General features: G+C 40.2%; 1 protein-coding gene across 1 annotated transcript in view; it reads right to left on the minus strand.

The window, feature by feature from the left end:
* Positions 1 to 44: 44 nt before the first annotated feature.
* Positions 45 to 21,223, minus strand: part of SNX30 (sorting nexin family member 30) — a 52,537-nt gene continuing 31,358 nt past the window's right edge. The window contains exons 4-9 of the mRNA XM_005530771.3: positions 20,894 to 21,052; positions 18,501 to 18,696; positions 17,655 to 17,854; positions 11,912 to 11,998; positions 7,079 to 7,231; positions 45 to 4,938 (exon numbers count right to left, since the gene is read on the minus strand). Coding sequence (XP_005530828.2) covers positions 4,879 to 4,938; positions 7,079 to 7,231; positions 11,912 to 11,998; positions 17,655 to 17,854; positions 18,501 to 18,696; positions 20,894 to 21,052 — 855 coding nt within the window. The 3' untranslated portion in view covers positions 45 to 4,878. The remainder of the gene's footprint in view (positions 4,939 to 7,078; positions 7,232 to 11,911; positions 11,999 to 17,654; positions 17,855 to 18,500; positions 18,697 to 20,893; positions 21,053 to 21,223) is intronic.

Consider the following 21,223-nt stretch of genomic DNA (forward strand, 5'->3'; position numbering starts at 1 on the left):
TAGTAAGCTGCTTAGCAAAATAAGCACACACATAATTTCACCAGTGAAGACTGCAAAAAAAAGAAACTTTATTCTAAGTAAAGGAGTAATCTTTTATACATTTATTGGTCCATTCCATTAAATTAATTGAGGTAAACAAATGGTGCATTTAAAAAAAATTTACACACTAATAGAGAATTACAAACAGTTTTACCTCAAAGCATTTTTCTCCATCAATACTAGCTCCATAGTAAACAATGCACAAAGTATATTTAATGAGATATATGAAAGGGTATAGAAACATGCCAGCACCAGAAGGCAAGACAACATTTCCTAGCCTGCGAGTCAGAACAAGAGCATAGATGCCAGATTTGACTAAGTACAGGAAGCAAAAGCTTCCTTCCCAGTTTTACATCATTTACTAGCTAATTCACACAGAGGTGTCTTTTCACAGCTTTCATTTTATATTTTAATGGTATAAACAGTGACTCTAGTTCTGGTGAGTGGTTTATAGAATGAAAGCAGAAGAGTCTGGACAAGGAACCAGCACCGTTTTGGTCCCCATCACTGACACCTTCAACACAAGTGTGTGAAGCTCACAGACAGCTTGACTTCATCTGCATGGCCAAACTCTCCAGACGTTATGGATGGAAAGTGGGATGCAGGCACAGAAAAGCGAGAACAAGGATGGTGCTTCTTTATTTTAGACAAAAGCCCTTTGGCTCTTATTGTAAGACTGGCCCTCAGCAATCTGTGCAGTGGGAATGTTGCACTGGCCACAATGGTACAGCTTAATCTGAAGGTATGGATACATATCCCAGCACCAGGGTTAAGGAAATGGTTTAACTTCAAAGCACAGAATACCAAGACCTTCAAAGTAGTCTAGGACAGTGACTAGTCTGTATTGTTTTAGCATGCCATTTACGTAACGGTGATCTACTTATACCTCTTTGGAAAGTTCATTATTTTCTGCAGATTTACTGTGCTTTAGGCATGCAACCTTAAAACTTGTCCAGTTAATTACTAAGTATTTCTACAGGTCAGATACTTCAGCAAGATTTTCAAGGGCTAAGCACAGAATTAAGCACTGCCATTTTAGTTTGTAAATTGGTTCAACAGCACTCTCAGAAAGCTTTAAATGCCACATTCAGTCTGCCAGAAGGCAAGTTTATTCCTGTGATCCCCAGTTTTACTTCAAAAGAGGGAAACAAAAATAATACAACAAGAAATAGCAACTTGCCTGTCTTAAAAAAAAAAGTCCTCATTTTAACCACATTTGCTTAATGTAGCCAAGGAAAAAATGTTCTACCTTCAGAATTTAAGATGGCAGAACATCTAATGAGCTAATTTAGTCTATACAATTTTGTTCAGTGGTTATTAGGACAAGGATTTTCAACAATCAGCAACAATAATCATAAGAATATCCAGTTAAATTGTGCCTGTTTTAACAAAAGCATGGCTCCTGTTAAAATAACGAATAGTCCCTGCTGATCTGGGAAAGAACTCCTTGGTACCCCTGAATCTGCAGGACTGACACCTGAAGCAATATGTGTCATGAACAGGCTATGCAGAGCCACTGCTTCAAGGCTACCGCACAGTACCTCCAGAGAACTGCTTTGTTCTCTGCCATTCCTGCTTTGTTTCTATCAGTTATTCCACTATTTTATCCTTAGCACAAGTTCTAGTGCAGCAAAAATCCAAGCAGATTTCAGTGAAGAGTCATACTTTATTCTTTAATACAACTCACACCAAAACTGTTTGTGTCTTCAGGGCTTACCTTATCATTTTTCAATGTATACCTGAAAAAGCCACAATGTTTTAATATCTATGTTTATTGCAAGATTTAGAACCTGATAAGGTATACATGAACAATGCATGGTCCTTTACTGAACATAGAAACAAGATCTTGTGCTGGTGCTACTTAAGAGAAGAAACAAACACCACAGAAACTATACAGAAGTAACTATGCAGCAGTGAATTATGCATCTGCTGAGAGGGCCTTGCCCTGGCTATGCATTATGAGGAAAACTGGGCTGATTTAAGGACTGCTGAAAGAACCACATGTTAAACAGGCTTATAAAAAGGTTGCTGACTACTTTTGGTGTCATTTTGGTGCACATGCAGAGAGTCATCTTAAGTGACATAACACTCAACAAGTTATTCAAAGATGATGCTCCTGCACCTCTCCTGGTTCCAATTTACCAGTATCTTCTATTTCTCTCACGGAAGTGTGGACCATCCAAAGTAAAGACTTCTATAAGGATTACAGGATAACATGTTAAGAATTTCACTCTCATTTCAGGACTCAATCTCCCTCTAACACCAGTTATGTGATACAAGTGTCACTCTGCACATCTTTCAGGAATTTCCTGCAACTTTTGTAGTTTTCCTGACTGGCATGGCTGCCCCAAATATCACAGTCAGGATCCTCCCCACACCTCACCCGCAGCCTCTCCCTCAACTACCTTGTGATTTACAACATAAAAACAGACCACTCCACAGCCTGCAGGAACTGAAACCCACCTACGCACACTGCAGCAATTCTGGCAGAAGACTTCTCCTTTGAATATCACATTTTACTTCCCTTGTAAGAGCTTAAGATGTTTTGGTCCAGATCACATATGTTATCCTGATCTTCAGCAGCTCCAGCCTCAACAGTTACATGTTGATTTGAACTTCACTTGGTACTCTCCACTGTCCATTATGCTTCTCATGAACAGCTGTGATGTTAACTGCTGAATTCCCCAGAAGCACCACCCACTTCAGTTTGACATAAAGCAAAGCAGGAAGAGTCCCTTAGTGTTGTAATGCATCAGATGAAACCACCTGTAGGAAAAAAACACCATTCTTTCTACTCATCTTATGCTGTTTATTTTAATAAGATGGTGGGAAGACTGACTAAATATTAGTTCAAAACATATTTTGCTTCAGTCCCAGTGATGTTGTAGAGTCAACTAAAAAATTCCATTTACTCTACGTGAACTAAATCAAAAAGCATGTTGGTCTTTCTTTGTGGAAAACGGGGAAGACAGAAAGACAGACTGTTAGATAGTATGCAAGTGCTTATTCTAGATTGCTGCAAGATGATCCCCTTAAGTACTTCCCCTGAACAAGAGGAGTTTGTGATTCTGAACCTAACAGTAACTTAAACCAGAGTTCTCACTTACACCAAAAGCTGCATATTGACAAACTGACCTTAAAACAAGAAACATAGTTCATTTAGTACCACAGAGCTGTCAATGAAGGCTGAGCCGAAAAGAAAAATTTCTTAAAATGTCTTATACTTTTTCATGCAGAGAGCACCCTCTCATTAGGCTGACAGCTACCACAGTGCTGCAATAACTCATCTTGAGAGTTCCATAAAGCCACCAGGCTGAGAAGGCTGGCTGCATGTTCAGTTGGTGTTTATGAAGGAATAAATTCTAAATCAGACTAGCGCGCCTGGTAGGTTGTTACAGGAGAACAGAGAAGTTGCACAAAATCAATCACTGTTCACATTCTTTGCAAGAATGTTGCCAGAGAACAAGTAATCACTCAAATTTAGCAGTAAGCGGAGTTATTTATTGCCCTAAATCCCAGTATTACACTCATGAGCCCCAATCCCCCCCTCACTAGGGATGGTTAAACACATCAGCATTCCTGAGGCCATTAATACCAAGTAGGCATTTACTTCAGGTTGGACTGCAAGAGCAAGGACAAAAAAGAGACTTGCAGAAGCAGCTGCAATTCTAAAGGCCAACCAAAACTACTCAGAAAATAGATCTGTAACAAAAGCAATCCTAAAAGACTTGCCATGTGGTTCAGCAGAGACAGGTATGAAGTCTATGTGTACCTAATAGGGTACCCATCTATCCCCCACCAACCCATTTAAGGCAAGTTTCACACACTCTTGCCCTGCTTGGTGGAAGGAATCATTTGACACCCTTTGGCTTCTCCAAAGAAAGCATGGGGAGAGAAAGCAGAGTTCTACTTTTACTACAGCAGGCATCTTCAGGTGCCTAAAGTGGCTCTAGTAAAACCCATATATAAAGTATGGTGTAAGAGATCTCCACCACACACCTTCCAGAGCTAACTGTGGAAAAATTAAAAATTCATGCTTCTTCCCCCACTCCCACAACCTTCAAAAAGCTGCAGTCCAACTCATTCCCACAGCTAGGCTGGTTTTGATCCCCAAGTCAGTCACAAGAACACTTCAGTCAACTGACATTACTTCATAATCACCAAGGTAAACAAAGATACTCAGTATGAACCAACAGCATGCCACACTTACAAAAACCACAATTCATGCTTGCATCACCAGCTATCTGCAGCTGGTATTGGTATGGTCTGCCTAGAAACAGCCCAACTCCCGGACAGAAAAGTCTACAGAGACCATTTCTTCCAGAGGGAGCACACGGGTGATAGCAAACCACAAAATATTCTTTCCCAGCCTTCCCTTGTCCATTAAAAAAAAAAAAAAGGATTGGTTAGGGAGTACTGGAGTACTGTATTACAGAAATAATTATTGGGGGTTTGAGGCAAACAAAACAGAATGGTAATAAAGATGTCATTTGGCACCTTGCAGTAGAGTTTTATTTTCATCTTTTTAGTGCTCCACTCATCAGTTCCTTCCAGACTAGAGAGGTAAATTTATCAAGATCCCCATGCACTTTCACTATGAACCCCAATCACTCCATAGGATAAAGAAGGAACCATTCAAGGTAACTAAAAAAGATGAAACATAACCCATTTTAAACACAAAAAATGAGAAAAAAAAATTCAAATAGGCTGGAACAGATACTCTGAAAAACTAAGTGCAGCTGTCATTTCAGTCAACTTAAAAAAAAGAGTCTCCATACAGTTCCAGTATGACTAGTGGTAGTGAGCATAGAAGTGCTAGACTGTCCATGAAGGTAGTTCTTATTTGGTCTCTGGCTTGTCTTGCAATAGTGGTATAATTGACTCCCACGCCGTAAGGCACTGAAGAAAGAAAGAAAGATTTACAAAATTGATTTTATATCGGTTCATATGATTTCTGACCAACCCGTCCAGACCAACAGCATGCAAGTTGAAGGAAAGTTATGTGGGTCTTTATAGATTATTACAGAAGGGGGAAAAAAAACAGAATGTCAAAAAGCAAGGAAGTCTTGGAATAGCTGCATCTTCTCAACAAATTCAAGTTTTCCAAAGTCATCAGCTGGCCCAAGCCATTAATCATCAGGATCTCCATACACTAACTTACAATTTTTCTAGACTGAAGAATACCACAGTTTTCAGCTATTGTTTTGAGTAGAAATTTACATCTTTGTGGTGTGACTGGGGGTAAAGACTAATTTGGACACAATGGCAGATATTGCAGAGTAAAAACTTATTTGAAAGAAAACATGCATTTAGGGAAGTTGATTCTGAGACACACTGTATTCCAGTATGGCTCTGGCACTCAGCTCTACATGATGAACTGGTAGTACCTGGTATAGTAAACTGTAAGTGGAGTGTAGGTTCTGGGTTACTCGAAAGCCACTCTAGGCTTTAGAGTCATTTTCCCAGACACATACACTTACAACAGTCCTTGTACTGTGTGCTGTAACTGCCTTTCAACCACACAAAGCCCAGAAGTACAACTGGGCAAATACAGACTGTGGAATCCAAATTATTAAATCTGGAAATGGGCAAACTCATCAGCAGCTCTTATATCCACAAGTCATTGCTGACAGACATCTTTCTTCTAACCTGCTGACTGTACTGCAGATGAATAGAGTACTTCTAGTTGAGTACCCTGAAGTGACTGGACACTTTCTTACTCAAAAAGCTTCCTTGCTAAAAGCAAAACTAATGTAGAGATCTAACTGTCAATTGCAGAGGCACTTGACACAGATGTTCAGTGGAGTCTCTAATATCCCCCTCTACAGCAGCCTTAGAACCGAATCCAGGGTGAAGGAAGTTTTGTGTGAGCAGTTATGAACTATGACAAGACAGACACTGGAAGGGGAAAAGGTACTGCATACTAATATTACATGGAAAGGTAAACTAGCTTAGGAAGTTTACTTGTAAAGTAAAGTTTACTACTCGTAAAGTAGATGTGTAAAAATGAACAGACAAAATGAAGTATAGTTTACTGGGCAATGCATAAACCTTATAGTTCTGGTAGTGTTTAGTATTTCATAAATATTTAATCTACATAAAGGGGGCTTATGAGACAGCTGGAGGAGTACTTTTTACAAGGGCTTGTGGTGACAGGACAAGGGACAATTTCTTTAAACCGGAAGAGGGCAGGTTTAGATTAGACAATTAGGAGGAATTTTTTACTTTTAGGATAATAAAACACTGGGACAGCTTTCCCAGAGAAGCTGTGGATGCTCCATCTCTGGAAGTGTTTTAGGTTCATGCTGGATGGGGCTCTGAACCACCTTGCTCTAGTGGAAGGCATCCCTGCCTCTGGAAGAGGTTGAAACTTACATGGCCTATAGGGTACCTTCCAAACCATTCTGTGATCCTACGACATCAACCACTGCATTGGGCTGCATGCTCTCACACAAAGGAAAATTATATGGGAAGCATATGCAGTGAAACGTCAAGGTCCTTTTAATTAAAAATAAAAAAATCTAACACCAAATATCAGGTACAAATGCACCAACTGAAAAAGGGCAGAGGCTAGGTATTTTCAGGACTGGTATACAAGGGATAGAACAATGCACAAAGGGACAGGAACTAGAATAATTTACACATAGCCGATGTAATCTATACATGAATGTGTGGACTTGTATTAACTCATGTAGTTTTGTTCATAAAAGGCAAAATCAAGAGATTACTCTAGTAGTATTACTAGAATGTGCAATTCTGAGGTTTTTTTCATCACTACTGCTGCTGCTCAGTAATTTGTTCAATTCAAGTGCGAAACAGAAAAGCATGCATGATAAAATGCTATTAGTGCTGACTTGCAAAAGACCACTAGTGTCACAGAGTTCAGCTGACCACAACTTCCAACTCTGACAAAGAACAGCTTCAGATGTCTAATATTCTTGTCTTCAAGACAGTGTGAAGATTTCCTGCAGAATTATCACCACTTCAGAGGAAAATAAACTACTCTTATTCCTGCCTGTGCTTCAACAGTAACACATACCTTCTCGTAGTACTGGATGTTTTTATCTGCCATCCCCATGAGTAGCTGCCTAAAATCTTGTCTTTTGTTGTTCTGCCATCTCTCCATATCTGCTTTCAGGTCAGCATTGAAACATTCTACTCGGTCTTGACATTTCTCAACATCTGTGGGTACCTGCAGCAAAAGAAATGAAGATTAAAGTTGTCACTATGAGTGCTAGATTGTTGAATTACCTCAAACCTTACTGAGCAAAACTACAGAAGAAGGGGTTTATTCACAAGCCCGTACTTGTCCTGAATCAACTCAGTTATGGCTGCAAGAAAAAGCTGTGGTTCTGAACTAGAGAGGATATGAGATTGCTTAATTTTTTCTTTGCTGTTTGAGTTGGTGAGTGCTTGTGCTTGTCCACCTCCATGACTGATACAGAGGCACAGGAAAACCATTTGGTGTAAGTGCTGGTACCAAGGCTCAGTTCCTAGTGCTCAAACTGAGCAGTCTGGCTCCACAGCAAACTTTCCTGCTTCCCACAGCTGCAGTAGGAATGTCCCAATTTACACCAGTGTGTATATAACAGCAAACACTTGGGTTTATCAACAAAGCTGGATAAGACACCTCAGTATTGACTGCTTCAGAATAAAATTTCTTAAGTCCTTAGCTTCTAGCTTCCACTTTTAATCTTACAGGCTTCCTGAACAAAATTTAACTGCAAAGCACTCGTGATCATCCAAATAAGATGGGCTCATGGACTTTTAGGCTCAACAACAGAAAAAACCATGCCAAAGCAACAAATGACATCTTGAAGGAAGCCTACTGCAAGCTGAGGTAGAGATTTAAATGGATTTTTGACAGTAGTCACTGGCCCAAGGAACATATGCTTTGGACCAACTAAGTTCGTGTTCTTCTCTTATGTTTTAACTAATATAATATATACCACCAGGAAAATACAGGAATAATTTACAAGTGTTTCCTCAAGCAGGAAAGCTGAACACCATTTTTTCCCTTCTCATTGCTGCATGGTCCACACAGAGAGGAATTCTGTAAGGACATGCAGACTAAACCCATGAGTTCAGAAGAGGAAACTCCTGAATCCTGGTACCAAAGTGAGAAGTGAACTTTTGCTTTGGAAGCTGTGACTTTCACAATGGCAAAATACAGAATGAAGAACATTTGAAGAACTTTATGGTGGCTTCTCTCATACTTGATACTTTCAGTAAACTCCCTGAGGGGGTGAAAGAAGGAAGAGGATAAACAGACTACATAAAAAGCTTTTCATGGAGACCTACATGAAGTTAGAGGTAGGCTACTATCTTGCAGGTTGGCAAGGTACTCAATTTAGGCAGAAACACATCGACCGTGTTTCCTCTCCAGGATGTGGATTAGGGCTGATCATTTTATTACTCAGAGAAGGTCTTACACCTGTTCTTCAGTAAATCAACCTGTTTGAGATGCAGGAGCTCTTCATACTCATGGGATTTGAGTTCCCCTTAATTCACACAACTGAATTTACACTACAGGCAGCTTGGAGGTTCAGTAGATACTTTTTCTCTCTGCCATGTCTGAGCACTATACTTACGGCTAAAGAATTCACTCTGCTACAACTCCAGATGAAGTTCCCTCGTAGGCTGCAGATATGAACAATGGAGCCAGTGACTGGAACGTTCAGGGGATGCTCCCCTCAAGGCATGTATGCCTTGCATCATAAGTACTCTATCTTAATAGGAAAGGTTAGGCTACCAAGAGAGATATTCATGAAGTCTGGAAGCAGCACCACATAAGATTTCACAATCAAATTACCTTAGTTTCTAGGCACTCACTAGCTTCCTGCTTCTTCCCCCAGGCTGTGAAACCACAATGAAGCTATACAAAAATCTGTTCTTTCTCACAGCAACTTCTCTGGCTGGTCAGACAGAGGGTCTGAGTTTAGAGCTACAGGATAACACAGTGATCAGTAGATGGGTCATGTGTGCTCTCATTAAGGAACAACAACAACTAACTCAAACTAAGTCTCCAGAGGTATCATGAAAGTAATGTCTGCACATGCAGCAGTCCTATTTGGGAGTGGAAACGCCTTAGCTTATAAACTGCAGCTTCCTAGAACATAATTTGCAACTCAGTAGTTAAGACAAAATTTTAAGTTAATTAACAGCTTTTAAGCACTTTATATCAGTGCAAACTCAATGCAAAGAGATACTATATGTTTATCATCAAATTTGGGCCTAAGTTGAAGCCTCAAAGCTGATGCTTTTATCTGTTTTTATCAATGGAGACACTAAATATTAGCTAACAACTAAGAACCAGGAAGAAAGTAGATTGGATTTCGGGGGAAGTTACTACTTCTTTACTGATCTGCTCTCAGCTACTTAATAGCTCAATAACCCCTCCAGCCACAAAATCAAAGTGATAACTGGTTCAATCTCCAACACACTCCTGAAGGGCCCAGGACTATTTTAGTCAGTCAATCTCAACTGATGAGAGATGTACACACAGGCAAGAACTGAGCATGAAATTGTACATATATGATAAGAAGTTCTGCATGTGTATCTAATCCTCTTCATGCTAATTCTTTCTCTTAAAAAGCTAAGCTTGCTAAACATCTATAATTTAGTGTGGCCAATTACAGATAGCATGTCCACTTTAAAACTCCCCTATATCATCATTACCAAGTAACAAATGGTCCTAAAGCAGAACAAATCCAGCATTAATTAGACAACTTATCTCTGCAAAAGATATTTCTACCTTCCTAGTTCTTGGAAAACAGTTATCTATTATAAGGCTTTTTTCCCCACTTCAAGTTCTGCACTGCCACATTTACTGCTCCCATAGATCACCAAACTTCAAAGCCTTGATGTAGACAGAATAAAACAGATCATCAGAGACAAACTTCATCTCACCAAAACGAAACCACACCCACCCTTCAGTGCGCTGGTTAGATTACTGCAAAATCAGCTCCAGCGTGGGTTAGAAATGGGTGAGAGGCATTTCACCACTGCACTTGTTAGAAACTGAAAGGTTGCAGATTCCACATGAACACCACAATGCTACTGGTAAACAACACCCAACTGTGCTTTTTGGTGTAAGCTTCAGCATTGTGAGCAGTACTTGCTGACAGTGACAGCAGCGCTACAAGCCTTCTGCATTCATAGGCCACTGAGCTCTAGGCTGATCTCACTGCCAGAGCAATCTAATGGCCTGGTGAGCTCTGTGATGCCAAGCTGTGTACGTGCACAGGAGGCCCAGAATGCCCTCCAGGGAGAGATTATCAAGTAGTAATAGGCTTTCCTTTCAAGATCTAAACAAAGGCCTTTGTTCTCTTAAGGTTTCGTTTAGGGTCTTTTTACATCATTTCTACCGAATCGCCAAACATGCCTCAAGGAAGGCAAATGCCATTCCACAATATGACCCTCTGCCTGCTTTTAGTTTCCAGCAAGTTATAGCCAGTAGACCTCGCTGAATGTAAGATATGCTGCTAAGCACAGCTCTGAGCTATTACATCTTACAGGTAATGATACAGCCTCTGGCTGGAAAGGTTCTGAAAACCCCAGAGACAGTATTTTGTGAACATGCAAGAAGTTCTACAGAGTTTGTTCAACTTCATCTTGTAAATGACACAAACTACTTATGTTACAAAAAGGTACAAGGAGTTGCCAAAAAATATGCTGATACTCTGGAGAGGAGACTGAAGTACTCAAAAAATTCTCAAGATTTAAATGCTGCACTTTATGCAACAATCGCACTGAGATATAAGATCCAAAGGCCTTTTAACAGGTGCAAGATTAGCAAAATTCAGTAATTCCACTGTATCTTGGTAATATCTTGGTAAAATATGGTGGCTAAAATGCCTAAAAACTGGCTTGCTGGATATGTTAGACTTAATTCCCTCCATCCTAGATAAAACTGTTAGAACCTGTTTACACAAAGCTATATTGAGGAAGTAGAGTGCATACCAACCAGCAGAGGGGCAGGCAGTAGACCCAAATAAAAGAGCTTTTCTGATAAACACCTAGTACACCACTATTTGTAGCTCTCTATAGACAAAAGATCAGAAAAACACTTTTGCATTTCTATGCTCTTGTCCTCTTCAGCTTCTTAGATTCAAAATATTATGTAAACCTACTGTAGAGTAAACCTTATTGTACAGCAGTCATAATACTGAAAAGTCATCCATTAATTATTAACACAAATATAGGGGAAACCAAAAACTCCAAGCAGAAGAAGGGAACAAACCCTGTTGTCATGATCAGTTATAGCTGGAGTGATTTAAGAAAAGGCTCTTGCACTCTACTTCATGCAAGCAGGTGGCAGCAAAAGTACGTCAGTTCACAGCTTTGCTTCTGCATAGTCCCAAGCCAAAAACCTGTCATCCAGTGACATGTGCCATCTCTGTTCAGCATCAGACAGGTAGAGCTCCCTAGCAGAAAGGGCAAAATAAGGAGTTTTCCGCAGCCAAAACCAGTGTTCTGCAACAATACAGCTCCACAGTGCTAGGGACAGAACCCTAACTCAGCTAACTGGCATACTGCTGAGTCACCAGGGGCTGTTCTACCACTGCTTTGCTAGCTGTCACTGAACAGTCTGACTGACTGCTGGCTCTTTTTGAAGTGTTACAGAGTCACACTGACTCTATTCACCTGCTCTGGCCATGTGAGAGATCAGTAGTACAGAAGTTGCTAGACAACTTACATATATTCATACTTGGGTCTTTATTTCACACCAGCTTGCCAACAACAAATTTCTGTTCTGCCAGAAACTGCTTATACCAGATCCAGAAAAAAAGCAAGAAAAAGAAGTTCTGCTTCTCCATTCTTTGCAGGAAGTAACGCAAGTGCAAACTGTAGAGTAATTTTAAGTGCTAACCTTTGGACGGTCTTCTCTTTTCAAGGCTACTGCTTCCAGTTTTGCTTCATACTCCGCTTGAACTTGGTCTCTCTTCTTCAACACATTCTATGGGCAAGAGAAAAGAGAGCTGTGAAATTATCTGCTTGTTCCTACCCCCAGCCCCCGAGGAACTCAAATGAAGTGATACATCTTCAGTGCCAAATAAGCCCAAAGTCAGACTTCCAGATTTACTTTGTCCTATTTTACAGCATTTGCGGAGTCAGCTTTTAATAAAGAACAGCACTTGCTCTCCATCAGCTGGCAGGGACAGATAAAATTCAACATTTGGACAAGCTTGAGGCATGCCAGATACAAGCTGTCATGAAACCATCAATATAACCCTGACTAAGTAAATTTAATTTATCAGTTGACCTATTACTACCATGAAAATTATATAAACAAAGCATCAAATCTGACAAGGACTAATGTAAAGTTTCTGATATCCTCAAGCAGCAGACAGACAACAGCATTGACTAAGAGACAGGAAGACCACCACAGAAGGTATTACAGCTCCCTTTCCATTTGCAAAGACTCTTCAGAATCCTTTAAAGCAAGCTATCAGATTCTGGTATTAGAGCAAAAGGAAGCCTTTATTTTAGATCAGTCTTGGGTGGGGGGAGGGTGGTTCTTTATTGTTTTTATTAAAAAATAAATATGAAAAGGACAATTTGAATAATGAAAAGCACTGGACTGCCTGAGAGAGCTCCTCAAGCAGTAAACATTTTCTTGACAAGAGTGTTTTCAAGATAGAGAGCCAAATATGCCCCCTTAGCTTGTACTATATCCACACAGAATTTCACTAAGGTTATACTACAGTCTTGCAGTTTAAAAACAACAACAGGAATTAGTCTGAGAATGACTTACTAAAAAATAAAGTTTTGTGTCTGCAAGAGCGGGCAACTTATTACTTCAGGTTTCACAAAGAAACAACTAGTACTTTTTAACTACTCTATTGATGAAAAGTTATTATTAAAAATGCTCAGAGGGAAGTCAGACAACACTCGCTGTAAATTTGAAATTCTCTTGCAGCTAATTTGGCTTTTAGTCTTCCCTTCTGCCACCTAGAAGGAATTGTCCCATTAGGACACGAAGTGGAAACTAGTCACTTTAACAGGTCCAGACAAGGCTAGTAACATAAGACTAGTCACATGCACTGCTCCCTAGAGAAATATGGTTTCAAAAGAATAGTTCCTCAGAGCTCTAACAGCCAGCCTAGATCTAATTAAGAGCAATTAAGGACATACAAATCCTGTACCTACTGATCATCATCATCATCATCCCCCTCCTCCTTCTTAAGCCATGAGAAGGTCACCAATACAGCTGCTCTAGAGTAGAGATTTTGCCATCAACAGTCTTATAAACTTCAACCCACCATAAATGGGAATGGCACCCCATCTACAAAGCTACTATTAGATAAGGCAATAAAACGAGGTCAAACCTGAAGAACTCACCTTCAACATCTTAACTCTCCCTTCTGTTTCAAAAGGGATGCAGAAACATGTCACTCGTGTTTGAATGAAAAACCAAAACAATGCCGCTTCTTTTTGGAATCTACACAACTATGTGGGATGGCCTTTAAGTGATTGAGGTTACCAATGCAACAAAAGCCTGAGAGATTTAATGCGTACTTCTACTTCGTATTGCCTCTTGAACCTGAGTCAACTGAAATTTCTTCTGTGAAAAATAACTGCCTCAAGCAATTGCATTTTGTCTTTAAAAGCCTGGAGTTAGGGCAGGAAGCTGAATCTGTATCAGGAGTAGCCAATGATTAACAGTTATTGGCAAATTGGATGACTTAATTCCCCTTAAGGGCTCAAGTCCACCTACTGTGGACCATTAACAATGAGCTTGAAGTTTTAAGTATCCAGTAATGGCCGACATGCAGGTGATGAAAAAAGTCCTGCTTCCCTTTCACTTGTCCCATTATTTTCCTCTGGCACCTCCAGGCAACCTCCTCTGTTCTAGATCAGTGCCTCAATGCTCAAATTATGAAAAGCTCTGCATCAAGTATCTTCAAAATTATCACAGACCATGTAATACTAGTTAAAGCTTCACTTGGAGAGAAAAAGAGTTTAAAATAGCCGAACTCAAAACTGAAAAAAACCTCAACCAACACACTTCAGTTATTTCAGGTCAGAACTAAACTAGTGGTGTCTGAACATGAAAGACAGCCTAGTTTCAGCAGGTCCTTCATAATTTTGTATTTAGTTGAAACATTCCACCTTGGTCCATACAGAGCTTCAGGAATTTGCCATCTGCCTCCTATCTCAAAATTTCAATTTCAATCCTGTTCGTACACCACATAGCTTCCTACTGTGACTAATCACCTCAAGAGGATCTCTAATTCATGCCGTTAAAGACACAGTTACCTATGTGGTGCTTGATTTAAACATGTGTTAAAAGTTATGTCCAAGAACACCCCTGGGGATCACATCATATAAACCTTTCTAGCAATGTTGGGTAAACAGAAGTCATATAACATCCTAATATCTGCACTGAATCATGTATAGGAGTTACTGTCCTCTGCACATGCCTCCCAGGGCAACACCAGCGTACATCAGCAAATGTGGCACCACATGTTTGCTGACAAAGGCCTCAATGCTACCATGAACATCACCTTGCCATGTAGTAGAAACCATAGAATACCAGGCTGGAAGAGACCTCAAGAATTATCTCATCCTACCCTTCTTGGCAAAAGCATGGTCTAGACAAGATGGATCAGCACCCTGTCCAGCTGGATTTTAAATGTATCCAGTGTTGGGAAATCCACTGTTTCCCTGGGGACATCATTCCAAAGGTTGATCGTTCTCATTGTGAAAATTCTCCTCTTGTGTTCAAAGAAAATGTCCCCAAGAGTAACTTGCACTAATTTTCCGTTTTCCCGTGGGTCTCCTTGTGAAAAGGGAACTTTCATTACATTTGTAGTCAATCCTTAAATACTGGCAGATGGTGACAGGATTTTCCCTAAGCCTTCTTCCTCAAGGTTGAACATACCAAGCTCTCTCAGCCTTTCCTCATATAGCAGGCTTCTCAGTCTCTTGACCATTTTTGTGGTCCTCTTCCAGACCCTCTTTAGCTTATCCACATCTTTTTGTGTGCAGCAAGGATAAAAACTGAACACAGCTGTGGCCTAACAAGTGCTGAGCAAAGCGAGTAATTTGGAAAGGGTCTATTCTAGACACTTCCAGAGCACATTTTAACTCAAGGTCACAACACCAGCTTCTGCCCTGTTCTGCAAATCTTTCAAACAAATCCAGAGGCTAGGCTTCCCTCAAATCAGCTAATATTCTGTGCTTTATCTACTGTGCTTTGACTCTGTATGTGCAGCTCCCTCAGGCTCTTCCCCTCAGGTACAAGTGTGCTTGTGAAGACATCAAGGCCCCTTCATCTCTGAACAGTGACGATAATCTGGAAGTTCTTACTTGAGAGACATTCAGCCAACTATAGACTGCTCTGTAGATCATGTTCCCCTACCTACACCAGAGGTACAGTGTGCAACAAAGAAAGTTAATCAAGGTTGCATTGAACTCTTAGTACCTGAGGAGTTACATTCCATCAAGTACCCTGTGCAAAAAATGTGCTCTGAATGATCGAAACAGACCTTTCACAAGTAGTCCTCACAGAAGCTGATGAAGAGGAATCCTCTGCTAGTGAACAGGATGCCCCTTTCAACAGAAAGTCTCCTGCACTCCAAGTGTGCACTCCTTACTAACCTTAGTTACTTACTTGGTGTTAAGGATTCTGCAATGACAGCTCTGTAGCTGCTCACTTCAGAAACAGACACAGGCTGATGTTTCCTAGCAGAAGAAAACTGCACTTTGTAGAACCTGAGAGAGAGTTCAGTTTTGATGTCTGAGAGGGAAGGAAAATACAAACTGTCTGTCTTGGCTAACAAAAGTTTTTGTTCTTGATTTTCAAATGTTTAGACTGAGTAAAGTTAAAAAGATGCCCAAGCCAGACACTAAAACAGCATAATCTTTTGGAGCACTAGAAAGTCAAGTCAACAGTCTAAAAAGTTCAAGCTAAAAAGCAAGGGTTTCTTTAGCTGAAGAAGTACTTTAGACAGTTACGTAACTGTTGGCTTGGAGACAGTGCCACTCTAAAAGGCCAAAAGGAAGACTACATACAAGTCTGTAAGGCTGCTCTGCCTGTGGTGAGTGGTGATTATTTGCCTGAAGTACCTCTTCAGCTAAAGAAACCCTCGCTTTTTAGCTTAAAAAAATTTCCCTTACTATATTTGTGAAGAGCAGCTCTCGCAATTCAGCTTGCCCTTTCAGATGCCATTTTTGGTGGCATTTTTAGCATCAAAAACCAGATGCTCTGAGTTGAAGTATTTAATCACTAGCTTCTCACGCTCTGTTTATTTGTAAGCACACTCCATCCACCTCCACTTCCTACAGTCCCAACATCCTGAGACAAGGCTTCCTACAGCTCACTGTGTTCAAGCAATACTTTACTGTTAATAGACCCATAAAGAAAATACACCTCATTCATGCTGGGGTCAAATCCATGGAGACAAAAGCAAAGAATATACCCAGGGAATTAGTGCAAAGACATCTGAGAGTACTTTAACTACACAGATGTACAATTCCTGAAGCTGGGAAAAGACATCTACAAGTAAATGTTTAAATTCTCAGTTTGAGAAGCATAGCATGAGATTAAGACTGAGAAGGACTACCATGTTAAGACTGTAAGTTTACAGCAGGCTATTAGATCTGTAAAAGAGTGCATATCATAGCCTTGTAACAGTTGCTCCAAGTGGAAAGTCTTCAGAAGGAACTTCTCTGTTAGTACTCTATAGCAGGACTGCTATATATAACTCTATATATATCTATAGATATAGATATATATGGCACACATACTGTGCCACGGGTACGTGGTGAAAAGCCCTGACAGACAAACTGAACTCCATGATAACATTTTTAGTGAAGTCTACTCAGTAGTTCTTTTTTCCCCCTTCCCTTTAGATGTGATTGATTACCAATGCTCCTTAACTTCAACAGAATAAAACCCACATTAAAGTTTCTTTTATTACATCTGTGTAAGCAGTAGAATATTAAGTTATTAGAAAGATTACAAGTTACAGAATACCATCTTTGAGCAGTTACTTGGTATACAGAACTTAACAACAGACATATCATGCCCAGGGTATGGGGATGACAGAAGAAGCAATTGGACACATGGTTCTAAAACAAGGCACCCAACTCTGCTACATACAAGTGACAGAAACTGCTAATGCTGTAGTTCCAGCTGGACCAGGCAGTGACTCCGCAGTGATGAGCTGAAGCACAACTGGCTTCAATTCAAAGAATGATTCTAGGCAGCCACAGGATGTCTCCTATAGAGTACCACCTGCCACACCAGTGAAGGGACAACTCTGCAACATGTTGTGTATGCCCTACAATACTGACCCTAGCTTGTCTGAAGAGCAGAGCAGACAGATAATGCTACCCATGAAGTACCCTCCTATTAAGCATACCTAGCTTTGTTATGGTATGAAAATATCCTCCTACTTAATGTATTATTTACTTCTCCACTTTTCCCACTACCATCATTTCTCAGTGTTAAAAAAGAATGAACTCTCTAATTCTAAACAAAAACAACAGTGCTTTCTGCCACAGGGCTCATTTCTCACTACCATCATTTCTCAGTGTTAAAAAAGAATGAACTCTCTAATTCTAAACAAAAACAACAGTGCTTTCTGCCACAGGGCTCTCTTTACCTTCATTGACTCAGCATACAATATATATTCCCTAAGTACAGGCAGGAAGTCTTCTGTCATGTCCTCACTGAGTTCTTCAAGAGCTGTGCAGCAATTCCCAATACAGGCAGACACTCCTTCCAGTGGCTCTGATAGCTCCACCTCCAGCCCTCCCCAGGTCGAATAAACAGGTCCATATTCTCGTAGTTCCACCAAGTATTCTACAAGAAGCAGATGGAAAAATAGATTAACAGAGTAAAAGCAATGCACAAAGATGTGCAAACACAAAATAGGAGAAATTATGCATCAATTTTGAGCAACATTAATCCCCACAGGGAGTCAAGATGTGTGTTGCATTAGCTTCTTAATAGACAGAGGTCTTTGGCTGCACAGGTGACAGGTTCAAGTTGCTTCTTTTTTAACTTACCATTCCTACAGACTTCCAATACAAAGACTCCTGCATCTTAGCAGTAGCCAAGGTCAGTTTTTTAAACATTCATAAAACTTAACTCTACTAAGACAGACCTGTAAAGCTTGTCTTTCTCTAGGAATTCCATCTGTACTCCTCCAGGTGGAATCTACAGGTTCTTCCACCTTCCAAAAGTCTTTAAAAAAATTACGCCAGTAAGACAGTACGCTGGTATAAAAAGTTCAACTTCAAAAAAAATGTTTGAAAAGTTGAGCTAATATCAGATACTGCACTAGGCTTTGGGCCTTTTTAAAATCTGGAACATTAGATTTTGCCCTGTGTATGATGTATAACAGCCCAGAATCATCAACACAAATTGTATTGATAATGCTATCAACCAGAATAAGACACAGAGCATTCAGACTGAAGTACTATGATGGAACACCTTGTGTCCTTACCCAACTGTTCCTTGATGATTCGTTGTGCAATTCTGTCGATGGTACCAAGCTTTAGAGAGAATGTGTCTAGATAATCCCCAATGGCTGCAAACTCCAGTGGCCGACTTCTTAATTTGTAGCCTCCTGTAACGTATTTGACAGATTCCCCCATCTTTGACAGCAAAGCCATTCCCTGCTTTTTGTAGGCATTAAGATCCTAGGAAATAAAACAAACAAACAAACAAACAGACCAAAAACCCAACCAAAACAAAAAAGAATATGTTTAGGAATACTCACTTATATGTTTAAATATTAATACAATGAAGGATACTTTCCAGTCAAGACCAAATCTTGTGAAAGCAAGATTACATGCAATATGCAGCCTTGAACAAAGGCTTGCTTTCAACAAGCTGAACAGCTGAGCACAGTTTCAAGGCTTCATGGAGGTAAACTATCCAGGAGAATAGCAAGAAGTATATCAGAAAACACTAAGTAGTCCAAGTTTGCATGTGGCCGTACTTTCCCATCTCCCTGTACTCTCACCAGGGAAGCAGGCTTGTTAATGGCTCTGGTCCTACCTCCACATCATTCATCTACACATACTTCCAAGTCACAGCTACAATACCATTATTAACCAGGTGCACCAGCTGGCTCTGATGACCTACCACAGAGCTACATATTGCACACCTATTTGGTAAGCAGCCTCCTTACTCCAGTTCTGTGGTCAAACAGGAGCCAGGTGAAGACTGCATGCAGAAAAAAAGCAGCGTGGGGAGACCAGCAGAACTTCTCTGCATGAGAGACTGTAGCTCGTCTGGATCAGACACATCCATGTTGCCTCCACAGAAAGTGTAAACCTCCTTCACACTCCTTTACACATTTGCATAAACCAACTTTCAGATAAACTGTGCTAACAAGACTGCTTGCCCACAATTTTCATGGGATTTCACCTTAACAGTACATCAGAACAGTACACCATGGTTTTAGTCAGCCAAAACGCTGACAATTTTTCATTTTTACTTCTTCCAGCAGAGGTCAGTATTCAACGTCTCAAAACAGGCTCAGGAGCTATAGCTTAGTTATCCTATAGAGCCTGAGGAAGAGATGTATTCAAACCAAGCAGGCCTGCAGAGACCAAGAATTCAGACATATTATTAAAGACTAGATTACAAGCTTAAGTGTTCTTCAGAAAAAACCCAAAAAAATAGCAGCCATCTTCAAAACATGTACTGTGGTACTCCTTCCAAGTACTGAACGTAAGTCAAATGTAAGTCTGATTAAGAAAATCTGACATCTTAAAAGCTACTATAATTTTCAATTATGTTTGCATTTAAATGCAGTTTTGTTTTCCACATGTCCTAGCACACTGAACTGACACCACACTGCTCCACTAGACCAAGTTCAAACATTAGAGACAGTCAGCAGAACAGATGTCTGTCCTTTCCCCTCACCTCCCAGGATGCTTTGTAATCTCAAGGCAAACTCCTCCTAAAGCAGAGAATGAAGCCCTTGACATTCATTTCACAGGGGTGGGAGAACACAAATAAAGCAGCTAGGAAAGCTGCATCATGCTTGGACAGATAAAAGAGGAACAGAGCTATATGACATTTAGTGTGCTAAACAAATTCTGCATTTCTGTCTTGTTTCAGTGGTTAATTCACCACGGAGGGGAAATAAAAGAACACTGGAGATTGATTATTAACAGCAAGCAGAGCATGAACCTGAAGGGAGCTTAAACATCACATTTAAGCTCGAGCAACGTGACTTTGGAAAGGCATGCTTTTACAGCACTTCTCACCTATCTGGTAAAACCCAAGCATAGCTGCAGGTCCTCCTAGTCTTATTTGAAATGCAGTTCTAAAAAAAGCCAAAGAAAATTGCACCATTCCTGCATGAGTCATGAAAAAGACAAGCATGAAATTGTTTGCTGAGAACAAATAAGAATGAGGCCTCCATGCTTAGTTTTGAGGGTATCAAGTGCAAGCAGTATAAAAAGCACAGGCAATACAAAAAGTCAAGAAATTTGCAAGCTTTTGTGCAGGGGAGACACAAAAGCTTTTCTCTTCCTCTCTCCCTTCCTTCCTATCCAAAAGAGGATTTTAAAGTCTACAGTTTTCTGAATTTTTATTCCCTCTTGCATAACATGAGTATGTTCTAGGCTACAAAATAAGCAGGTCTGGATAATTCAATTTATCCATCTGTAGAGAGGATTCCTCTTCCCTTCAAGTACAGGGAACCCTTACTGTTGTCACACACAAGGGTCTGTCACACACAATAGTCAGAGTGCCCAACGACCCTCTGGTATTTTAGATAAAGTTCTGATCTGAACATGTAGTTTTGTTAATGCCTTTTTACCCTCATTTTTAGAAGGCATTGCACATGTCAACAATTGCATTTGAAAGTTACTGGCTTACCTTAGCTGTGAGAAAGACATTGAAGTGCTCATTAAAAGACAGCACTGGGTGATCAGTTATTCTCTTCAAGAACTTGTCTAATGCTTTCCTCCTTGTCTCCACAAACTCTTCCGAAAAGCGATCAACAACACCCTTCACCACAAATTTTTCAGGAAGAGGCTATCAGAGATAAGCAAACAATATAAGATTCAAAAGACCAAAAACTTGTTTCTGTTACTTGGAACAAACAAAGCAATCAAATTCCAGTCTTAACAGGAACTGAAACATTGCATTTGCTAACAGGAACCATGCATCAGATGGGATACAAGCTGTGCTCAGAATTATTCTTCA

This window comes from Pseudopodoces humilis, chromosome 4, assembly GCF_049639895.1.
Source record: "Pseudopodoces humilis isolate 2021_Gansu_Grassland_sample_001 chromosome 4, ASM4963989v1, whole genome shotgun sequence".
In the NCBI taxonomy this organism is placed as follows: Eukaryota; Metazoa; Chordata; class Aves; order Passeriformes; family Paridae; genus Pseudopodoces; species Pseudopodoces humilis.